The sequence below is a fragment of the Typopeltis vanoorti genome, chromosome 9, assembly GCF_054136105.1.
Source record: "Typopeltis vanoorti isolate ZY-2024b chromosome 9, IOZ_Tvanoo_1.0, whole genome shotgun sequence".
Taxonomy (NCBI): Eukaryota; Metazoa; Arthropoda; class Arachnida; order Uropygi; family Thelyphonidae; genus Typopeltis; species Typopeltis vanoorti.
The window spans coordinates 30,075,184-30,087,350 of NC_143557.1; the positions used below are offsets into that span (position 1 = coordinate 30,075,184).

The 12,167-nt window shown below is 36.3% G+C and overlaps 1 protein-coding gene across 1 annotated transcript in view; it reads left to right on the forward strand.

The window, feature by feature from the left end:
• Positions 1–11,404, forward strand: part of Agps (alkyldihydroxyacetonephosphate synthase) — a 608,793-nt gene extending 597,389 nt beyond the window's left edge. Inside the window, exon 20 of the mRNA XM_090397415.1 lies at positions 11,128–11,404. Coding sequence (XP_090253541.1) covers positions 11,128–11,249 — 122 coding nt within the window. The 3' untranslated portion in view covers positions 11,250–11,404. The remainder of the gene's footprint in view (positions 1–11,127) is intronic.
• The last annotated feature ends 763 nt before the right edge of the window (positions 11,405–12,167 follow it).

A 12,167-nucleotide genomic window follows, 5' to 3' on the forward strand; every position in this document is an offset into this window, starting at 1 on the left:
AGAATAGATGTACGTATAGAAGTAAGAAATTTATGTCAAGTAAGGGACTATAATATAGAAGTTTTGGATGTGATTAATTAAGTAAAGGGAACCCAGACTCTTTTAAGATTAAGTATTTGATTAACATGTATACTTGTCTTTGTGCCATAATAAATGTGTTTCTTTATATACAATCAAATGAGTTTGTCATGCTTTCTGCAGATTGAGCTACCGTTTGAAAACCTGCGTACCGTGCATTTAAGGGGAAAGCCAATAGTGATATAAGAATCGGGACCACGACTGCATGCCTCATGATCCCTACATTTTCTTTAAGTACTCTTGGATGTTGTATCAGAGTTTAGTTGTCGGCTGGCGTAGTCTTTAATCAATACAAATTTGTTGGCAAACGAATGTCTGATATTAAGTGATATAAAAAATTAATTTCAATTGTAAAGTTAAAGTAAAGACAGAGATATAACAATAAGCCACACAGACCACAGACACTTGAAAATAGTATATAACACAGCAGTTAGAATTGAAGGAAGTACAGGAAGATGGTTTAATGTTAAATCTGGTGTGAGACAAGGATGTACATTATCCCCTCTGTTATTCATTATCTATATAGATCACATTTTGAAGGAAAGTGGTATTAAACCTGATATCAAAATTGGGGATGTTAATGTCAGTTCTTGCTTTATGTGGATGGTGTTATACTTCTAAATAAATCCTCTACAAGTCTGCAAGATTCCCTGACTAAATTGAATAACTGTTGTAATATATATGGTATGAAGGTCAGCAATAAAAAGACAAAGACAATGAAAATAGGCAGAATCGTTGAAAATGTCATCTGCATTGTGAACGGAGAACCTGTGGAACAAGTAAAACATTTCAGCTACTTAGGCACAATTTTTAGTGAAGATGGTAAATTAAATATGGAAATAGACAATAGAATCAACAAAGCTGGTATGGTATGGTAGGAAGTGAATTGAATAAATTCATATGAAATAAAAGAGAAATTAGTGGGAACACTAAATTAGCTATATACAAGACAGTGTTCAAACCAATTTTAACTTATGGATCTGAGAGCTGCATCAGAAGTAAAACACTTGACCAGAGACCGCAGATATGAGAGTCCTGAGAAAGATTAGATGGCATCAATGGCAATATCATATTAAAAAAGAGGATATTAGGAAAGAACTTGACATTGTCTGCATCCAGGAATGCATTAGCAGAGCTAATCTAAGGTGGTATGGTCACTTAAACAGAATGGGCGAGGAAAGATTAGCAAAACAAGTATTCTCTGCCAGGTTGGCAGGAAAACGACCCAGGTGAAGACAAGATATAGGTGGATTGATACTGTACAAAGTGCCTTAGACAATAAAAATATAAGATCTGATAATGTTGGAGTCTTGACAAGTAACAGACTGATTTGGAGGAAAATTATAGATAGGAAGTTAGTAATGATGTAAATTTTTCATGTAGTACTATCATATCCTGTACACTTCTTGAGGGTACATGGCAGGAATTTGATGATGATTTTTCTCACACACTAGCTCTGTCTGTTTGCCAGTCTTTTTAAGTGTGTTAAATTTGTCACAAGGAGTGTAGTAAATATTGACTAGAGATAGAGGTGAAAGTTTGTCTTTTGTTGTTGACACAAGATTAGTTATATATATATATATATATATATATATATATACATACTTGGGGGAGCTATGGCGCCCAACTTCCCAAGTTCCGGGCTGGTAAGCCGGTTCTCCAAAAGGCTAACACATTGTTGGACTTGCAATGTTTCAAATTTCAGCTTAATGGCTTATCGGCTAAACCCAGCTCAAAACAAAGAGACAAAAAACGTGACATAAAAACATTTCAAATTTCGGCTTATCTTTTTATATATAGAGAGAGAGAGAGAGGATATATATATATATAGAGAGAGAGAGAGAAAATATGTGGATATCAAGTAACTCATTGAAGATTTTGCCAATAAATTCAGAAATGCACGAAATGAATGGCATAGAATTGCAAGTGTCTAATATCTGTTGAGCATAGTGAAAGTTAGTTGTAACCATTAGATTCCATTAATGCTGCTTTGTAAGAAGCTGGCAAAGTTTGTTTGTTCTAGTGATGCAGTTACAATCTCATAAAAAAAAAAAAACTACTACTTGCCCCTACTTCTTTCTATCCAAAGATACATGAGCAAGGCATTGCTGTTCCTATTCCATGCATCCCAGGCATCTACATCTAAGAAGATAGCAAAAGTATGAAATGTAACCTTCACACCACACTCTGACCACACACCAAGTTAGCAACTCTGATCTGCTTTTTGAAGGACAAACTCCATCAGCTCTTACATTATGGACTGTATGATATGCTCTGTGATTGTAAATAACCTGCTGTGGACAGACCAGAAAATCTGACTTGGAAAATACAAGAAATACATTCACTACCATCAGTATGGCAACTCAGGACTGCAAACCATGCTTTAGACAGTCCTTCACACAAGCAGGGGCATGCCAAAGATTTGGTATGATAATTTAAATAAAGTGAATTTTGTCAGCAAATTACTGCAGTCTTCATCTATGAATCTCCAACTTACTTTAGAAGCATTGAATGATCTAAATTAATTTTTAAATGATTATAGGTCTGATGAAACTTTCAAAGAAATTGTAGAAAGCTAAAATTAATTGCAGCAAAATTTGGCGCAGAATCTGTATTTTGTAGTAGTAGACCACTAAGGCGACGTAAAAAGACAACACAATTTGATTATGAATGAAAATGAAAATATAGTAGATCCTGAAATTTCATTTAAAGTAATTTTTTTCTCTGCATAATAGATCAAACATTACAATCTTTGCAGGAAAGATTTACTTTATTAAAAGAACATATGAATTCATTTCAGTTTTTGTATTTGTTAAGTACTTCACAAAATAAAGAATATATATTATCTTGTTGTAAAAAGTTATGACAAAAATTAACACATGAGAATCATTCAGATATTGACACAGACGATTTATGCAAAGAAATCAATATCTGTAGCATCTGCGGAAAATGGTCCTTTTCTAAACTTAAAAATTATTAAAAACTACTTGCACTCCACAATGGTACAAGACAGACTTTCAAATCTTGCCATTATATCAATAAAGTTAGATATTTTGGATCAACTTGATATACATGATATTATTTGAGAATTTTCATTAATGATAACTAGAAAAGTTCAAATCACTAAGAGATTTTTCTTTCTGTTTAAATATTTATTTAACTATTTCTTTACCCAATAATGTTTAATATGTTCCTATTTTATATACTTGTAAGTTACTCTTATTTATTTATTTTATTATTTATTTACTTTAATTTTTTCCAAATTATTTTTGTTGTTTTTGTACCCTTGTATGTTTATTGTTTTTTATAGAATTTTTTTGTAATTTCTGCTTTTTGTTCAATAAACTTATAATTAATATATTTCTTATTTCATTTTTATTCACTGATATGTTTTTATAAAGTGATTTTTTATTGGGGGAGGGGGTATAGGGGTGCCAACTAAAGTTTTGCACACAGGCACCAGACACTACTGGCACGCCCCTGCACACAAGATTAGAGGGAATGAAACCAATCTGCCACATAGAAGTTGTTACAAGTTATAAAGACTATTTTAAGATCAGCAGTGGCTGTGTATGCTTTTTTCATTACAGTTTGTATAGTTTCATGTACTCATTGTTGCTTGTTAATTTCAACAAGTATAGTTGTGCTTTGAAGAAGCTGGTTTGAAATCCACTGAAATATATGTTACGTTATAAATATAATTTTATGATTTATTGCTTTTATGTTTTTTAATATCTTGAAGAAAGGAGATGAATTGGTAATGTGATGTTGTTTGTCAGGAGAGGCTGAAAATAAATGTAAGTCCAAGAGAAAGAGAGAGAGAGATCTGATTTCTCTGGTAATTTGTATATTACTAAGCATAAAGGTAAGTGAACTGAGATCCTTTTTTGCAAGAGAAATGGCAAGACTGCATTTTGGTGGCACTGAAGATGACCAGGTTATTCTTACCACATGAAATGGAGATTAGTGTTTAAGGCACTGATTGCAAATGATCTTAAAAACTTGGAATGTATGTCTCTGCACTTCATGGCTTGTCAGATGATTAGGATGAATGAAGTGTACTATCATCAGTTGAACTGTGGATATGATTAGTGGTGAGAGTAAGTTATTTACATCTAGAAGAAAGTGGATGATAGAACAGAGCCTTGAGTCACGTGGGCATTTGTGATAAAGCTCAAAGAGAGGAAACCATCTGACATGATATGTAATGAATGGTCTTCCTGCTACCCATTTACAGAGAATACAGAAAGACTGAAGGATGGTGATTTACTGAACATTCCTTGATACCAGACACGATCAAAATTTCTGGAAATGTCACAAGCAACTGCGCTTGTTTCTCTAAACCTTTCCATGACACATGCCCAGTGGTGGGTGATGTAGACTAAGAGGTCAGCCAAGATTTTTGATTGGTAGATCCATATTGCTAGTTGCTTATTAACTGGTAGGCCTCTAGGTAATGGAGAAGTTGATTTAAAATAACTGACATTAGGTTTTATTAGGCCATAATAGTGCAGATGATTATACCAACTAGTTTCACCACATATGCTAGCATCACATTTGTATTTTGGTCGCAAATTCTACATATTCATCATGGAGAAGTTGATTGTTGATACTTTCCCCATTATTTTTGAGTGGATCGAGGTGATGTCATCAGTCAGTAGTTTGATGACAGATTTTTTATCTCCTCATTTTGTGGAATAGGTTGGACATATGCTTACTTCCACACATTTGGATAAATGCCAGCTGAATCTACAAGATTACAGAATTAACATTAGATAGATGTTAGCTTGGGAGCATGATTGAGTACAGTTGCAGAGGTGCCATCTGAAACAGAACAGTTTTTAGTGTCCAGGGTGTTTAATATTGTTCTGGTATATTTTTGCTGAAAAACCACTAAAGGCATATGGAACTTAGATGCTGGTATTGTAGGAGGCAGTTTATCTTAGTTATCTGTGCATGAGTTGGAAGAGTGGTGCCATCTGGATGAGAGAGTGGTGTAAGCACAGGTGATCTGAAGATCATCGGATAGCCTTTGCAAGGGACCAGAGGGCACAGCTTCCATTTGGACAAGAGGTAAGTCTTCTGCTACTGGCTCTTAAGAAGTACTGATAGCTGTTTTGTGTTTTTTCTTGAACTGTTTTGGTATACCTTTTATTGAATCAAGTAAAAGCAGACAAAAATTTTGTATAGAATGGATATTGAAAAATAAAAGCAGTAGTCTGACCATGGTGAAGAATAACATAACTTTGGGGGGACACTTGGTACCTTTACTAAGTTGCTGAAAGGTGAAGCGACCTCTACAGCATATCTGGAAGAACAGGTTAAAAAAAAAAAAAAAAAACAAGAGTTACATGGAGAGGGTTATCAGGAATTCATGCTGATATTTGTATAATTTGTAATAGGTCATCACTTATAGCAATAACCTCTAGATCTCATCCAGCATGTCACCTTGGAAATTTACCCTGGAGAAAGGATCAAATGGTCAAGTGAGAAGCAGCCAGCTGTCATGCAGCAATACGTTATACTGTAAATTTCCTTTCTAGTCATTATGTGTGTCAAACATTGTCCCGTGATCTTTCTCAAAACTACTGTGAAATCATATCTCTGCTGCCAAGAGCCTATGTTTTTAATCACAAAAAACAAGAAATTTCTTGCTGTTTGTCATGAACAAACCATAAATCATTAACAAAATCGTCACCCTTTCTCTCTAACTATGAGAAGATGACTTCCATAGGATTCCAACCCCACACATTAAAGGCATTCCTGAGTATGAACCTTTTGTGTCCTTAAAATCAAACCAGTTTACTTTTACCATCTCCTAACGATAAAATTTCTCCATTTTTGTTTTCTGGAATCTTCCAAATTTCACTTATCCTGTTTTAGAAAAATGTACTAATTCATTTCAGCATCTTCACACTGACCTTGTTGGCCATGCATAGCCACTCTCCAACAACAGTCATGGGTTCAGGTCCCACTGCAGGCATGGGTGTGTTTGTAAAAGTGTGCTCTGGATGAACTCCTTAAATTTATAAGGCTAGTCTTTTTTTTTATTTTAATAAAAATAAAAAAATTTCAAAACATCAACCTTCCATTTAGCTACATAATCTTTTGGAATGATGCAAAGTTGCTATACCAGAAAACCCTTACTAAGCAGAATCTTCTTCTTCTTCTGCAGCTTTTCCCACTTAAGTAGAGTAGCTGTTTGTGATGAGTCTCCTCCACAACCTCCTGTCTTTGGCTGTAGCCATATCCAAGTTCATCCTCAAGTCCTCCTCCTCCACCATCTCTCTCCATCTCTTCTTTGGCCGTCCGCACTTCCTCTTCCCCTGCACATCCATCTGCATGACCAACCTTGCCTCCTGTATCTTTGCTCCTAAGTTCGTAACTTTCACCGTTCCCCTTACATAATCATTTCTCAGACAATCCTTTCTGGTCACACCGTACATCCACCTAAACATTCTCATCTCTGCTACCTCTATCCTGCTGATGTTATTTTTCCTCAGGGCCACAGTTTCCATAGCATACATCATAGCTGGGCTCACTACTGTCCTGTAGATTTTGCCTTTAAGATTGATTGGTACCCTCTTATCACATAGCACTCCAGCCATCTCTCTCTCCAGTTCCTCCATCCTGCATCCCACTTCCTTCTCAGCCTCACCATCCTCTTTCATTGTTGAACATAAGTATCTAAAGTCACTGACCTTCCTGATGGCATTTCCTTCCAGCTCTAGATCTATCTCCTGGCTGCCATTCACTTTGCAACACACACATACTCTGTCTTACCTCTGCTCAGTCTCATACCCCTCTCTTTTCGTACTTTCCTCCAACTTTCCAGTTTAGCTGCCACTTCTTCTCTTGATTCTGTACACAACACGATGCCATCTGCATACAACATAGTCCAAGGTGCGTCTTCTCTCACCTCCTCCATCACCACCTCCATCACAATATTAAACAGGAACGGACTTAATGCTGACCGACCATTGATGCAAGCCAACTGTCACTGGAAAACTTTCTGTCTCTCCCATGCAGGTTCGAACTCTTGTCATCACATTTCTGTATGTCTCTTGCACCAACCTGACATATTTCTCCGGTTCCTTCTTCTTCTCCCTCAAACACCTCCAGACTTCTTGCCTTGGCACTCTATCATAAGATTTCTCCAGATCAATAAAAACCAGATGTAGCTCCCGTTGCTTCTCTCCAAACTTTTCCACCATCTGTCGTAAACCAAAGATAGCATCTGTCGTCGATCGACCAGGCATGAAGCCAAATTGCTCCTTTGCAATCTCCACTTCCTTCCTCAGTCTTCCACCAAGAACCCTCTCTAGGATCTTCATTGTGTGGGACATCAACTTTATTCCTCTGTAAATCTTACAGTCTTGGATATTCCCTTTACTCTTGTAGATCGGGACAAGAGTACTTTCTCTCCATTCCTCAGGTATATTTTCCTGTTGACAAACTTTTTTTAACAGGTCCCACAGCAGGTCAATTCCCTCTTCCCCTAGTGCCTTTCATACCTCCACTGGGATCCTGTCAGGGTCTACCGATTTTCCATTCTTCATCCTCTTTACGGCTTCATTCACTTCCACTCAACTAATGTTCTGCACCATCCCCTCATTAGGCTCCCCATCTTCTCTGTGAGTCCTTGCATTTTCTTCATTCAAAAGCCCTTCAAAGTATATTCTCCATCTGTTTCTTATATCCACATCCTTCCTTAATACCCTTCCTCCAGAGTCTTTGATCTGCCTCACATGTACAATGTCCTTTAATTCCTTATTTCTACATTTTGCCAATAGATAAATCTTTCTTTGTCCTTTGTTTGGTTTCTAGTTGATCATAAAGGTCTTGATATGCCATGGCCCTCGCCTGTTCAACAACTCTTTTGGCGTCTCGCTTTTTCTCTCTGTCCTCTTCCACTCTTGACTCATCCCACTTCTGCTTTGCCTTCCTCTTAGCCGACACTGCATCTTGTACATTATTATTCCACCACCAACCCTCCTTCTGCTCTCTAATCTTTCCGGATGTTTCACCAAGCACCTCAGTTACACAGCTTAGAATTACTTTGGAATTATGTCTCCACCAATCTTGTACACTTTCTAGTCCATCCAAAATCCTCTCTAACACCTTCTCCTTAAAACGGTTCCTCACACCCTCTTCTTTTAGGCGAAACCATTTAATTTTCTTCCTCTCATGGCTTCCAAAAGTTCCTATCTTAGACTTTATTTTAAAGTCTGTGCACAGCAGCCGGTGTTGCTGTGCCACCTGATCTGTTGGGATTACCTTACAGTTTGTTACTGCCTTAAGATGTTTTCTTCTAATCAAAATGTAGTCAATCTGTTAACTATTGTTGCCACTTCTGAATGTTATCAAATGCACTTCCCTCTTACAGAAAAAGGAGTTCGAAATTGCCAGATCAAACTCTACTGCAAAGTCCAAAATCCTCTCTCCTTCCTGGTTCATCATTTCCACTCCATGGCCACCATGCACCCTTTCTCAGTCCTTATTCCATCTCCCTATGTGTCCATTCAAGTCTCCTCTGACAATCACCATTATCTGGTCCCTTAAGCGACACACAGCCACATCGCCCTACAGCTGCGAGAAGTGGACAAGGGCTACCGCATCAAGGGCGGGTGTGGTTAAAGAAGCGAGCCCAGCCGGTGGAGAGAATGTTGCGAGTGGGAACGTTGAATGTTGGAAGCATGACTGGAAGGGAAAGAGAGATGGTAGATATGAAGAGGAAGTTGGACATTTAATGCTGCAGGAGACAATGTGGAAGGGGGGGAAAGGTAAAGGAACCAGGAGACAGGTATAAATTGTTCTTCTCTGGAGCGAATAAAGAGGAAGAAATGGTGTCAGAATTGTGGTGTGTGGCAGAATGAAGGACGAAGTACTGGAAGTGGGTAGGAGGAACGACAGGATCATGCAAATGAAACTGGGTCTTGGAAAAGAGCGACTGGTTGTCTTATGTGTATATGCCCCACAAGTTGGCTGTACACAGTGGTGAGCTATGGAAATTTTAACAAAGGGCTTTCATCGTCGAGCGAAAAAAAAAAAAACAGCCTAACTTAGCCCCTATAATACTTATATTGTGACTTTGTAGAGCTCCTGACAGTTATGATAATTCCTGTAGGAAATCAATCATTAATGCTAGATCTTTTAAAAATTCCAAATTGAGAAGTCAGTTTAAAAGCTCTTATATTTATCATTCGATGCAAAATGCTTGCATAAAGCTGGGTAATTTCTCCACAAAGCAAGAGCCGTTCGTAAACTGCAAGCTGCCCATCGTGGTCCAAACACACGGCCGATCTTTAATATTCGATACCAAGATCTTTTGCAATCATATTTAATTCTCGTTGATTTTTTGGTGATTGATAATAAAAAACATATCATTTATTAATAAATATTTCAAAATGATTTATTTCTTTAATGTTTTTTATCGAATCATCTAATGCTAAGTGTAAACAATGAGCACAATACCAAATCACAACGTTGGGAAATTTTTGTAGAAGTTTGATTGCAACACCTGATTGGTTTCCAACATTACACTAGTTCCATCAGAACAAAATGTAATGAAATGATTTTTTATATAGTTATCAGAAAATCCATATGAATTTAAAGTAGCAATTATTATAGTAGCATGTATACATTCTATGGTGGTATTTTTTAGTTCTACAAGATTATTAAACAAGAAGAACAAGGAGCTTGCAAATTTGAGAAAAATTTAATAAAGGGCTCGGGCAAGCCCATTATAGCTCACCACTGGCTGTACAGCAGAAGAGAAGGATTAATTCCGGAACATGCGAGATGTGGCTGCGCATTGCTTAAGGGGTACTCCCTCCCTTGTATCACTTTCTTTTTGACTCATTTGATCATAGCTAGAGCTGGCAGTGAAGTTTTATGATCAGATGCCCTTCCTGATGTCAACCCTTGCCATTTATTCGGGCTTGGGACCGGCACCTATTGGGGCTAGCTTGCTCCCCCTTCAGTGACTGCAATAGGCGAAATGACATAGCAAGATAGGAAAGATTCACCCCTAGCCCTCGAATATTCTAATAGCATTGGGAGGTAAGGAGCAAGAAGAGAAGAAAGAAGGGGAGAGGACCAGTCTACAGATAATATAACAGATGTATATCACATGAAGTAAAGAATGGTTCAGCATCAGGTACCTCAGGTTTGCCTAAGCAGAATGCCTCTTAAAAAAGAGTGCTGGAGTTCTACATTGACCTAAAAGTATACCGACTGAGCCTCCATAGCTCAGTCAGTATAGACGAAACCCTTTGGTCAGAAAGACCTGGATTCGATTCCCTTCCATGACTTGAGGAACCTATATCTGGTCTCTTTCAATGAAAGATGAGTTAGCCGGTCTCATACAGAGGTGGGGGGGGGGGGGGTTTCCACCCAGAAACTCTGGTTTTTCGTCCCCCAGAAACCAGTCCTGTGAACACACACAGATCATAGAAGGAATACCTAAGACTCAGCCATAGGTGTGATTCATCAGCTATGCCAGTTCCAAACTTGGATAAAATTAAGGGGAGTTGAGATGTGCCATACTTCCGTGTAATAAGGGCCTCACGGCTGTTGTATCATCATACGCTAAATAATAAATAACCTTAAAGTTATATCCCTTGGCTATATTTTAGCCATGGGATGTTGCTTAGAATCATACCTGACATTCACATATTTCAGAATGACAAGCAGCTTGTTTGTGGCACTACATTTTACATATAATGTTCAAAACATTGAAAGAAAACTATAAATATGGAATCAAATGTTACTTATAATAAAAAAATTGATCACGTTACTGCTTTTTTTTTTTTTTTTTTTCAATCATTATTATTATGTGACACCTCCTAAGAGTCTAAGACTCATCAAGGGAGGGCACCCATTCTACAACTCTGACTCCACCATTCAATTATTATCATTATTATTATTATTTATTTATTTTTATTAATAAAATTAATAAAAAATTGTTTAAAAAATAATAATAAATTATATATATATATATATATTTTTTTTTTTATTTTATTTATTTATTTTTTTTTTTCAATATAGTGGGAAAGCTGAGAAAACGATGGCTTGAGCAGACTGTTTCCTCTGCTGGTTTAGGCATGTTAAAAGCTGTTAAGGAATATGTAGATCCTAAAAATATCTTTGCTAATGGAAATTTATTGTGACATAATGAATTCCAAAATATGAATTTTGAATTTTATCATTTTAAATTGTATCTTAATAGCATTGTATAAAATGGTGCATTTTCCCAAATAATAAATATTCAACAGATATTATTTGGGAACAGATAAAATATATAAATATATTTCTGTACAGTTAATATTTGAAATTTTGGTAATTTTTTTTTTTTTTCATTCCAAGACCAAAGCTATTAGCATTTTTGAGATTTTGTAAAAAAAAAAAAAAAAATATATATATATATATATTACTTTTATTCATTGGAATCTTAGATAAATTACTGTTAAAATGCAGAGCATTTTGGATGAAATTCAAGTGATGCATATCTACTCTTGTTTTAATATATATATATATATATATATACACACACACAGTTGATCCTTGAACAACACAGGGGTCAAGGGTGGTAAATCTCCCCCCACCATGTTCAAAAATCTGTGCATAACTTTTGACTCCCCAAAAAGTTAACTACTAATAGCCTACTGTTGACCATAAGCTTTACTGATTAAATTGTAAAAACAGTCGATCAACACATATTTTTTATGGTGTGTATGTATTATATACTATATTCTTATAATAAAGTAAGCTAAAGAAAAGAAAATCATAAAGAAGTGAAAATACATTTACAGTACTGTACTGTATTCATCGATACCGTAAGTTTACGTCATCTGTTTACAAGATGAATCATATGTCTGTCAGTACCTGCATCAATAATATCTTATATAATACAAAACACTGTAGATGTTATACATATTACTACTACTAGACATCAAAAATGAAAAGATAATGTGAACAAGAAATTCATATTTATTTACAGGTATAACAATTCATGCATTGATAACGAAGCAGCAATATGATTGCTTTATGGTAGCCTAGCGTACTTGATACGATTGCTTCGCAGTAGC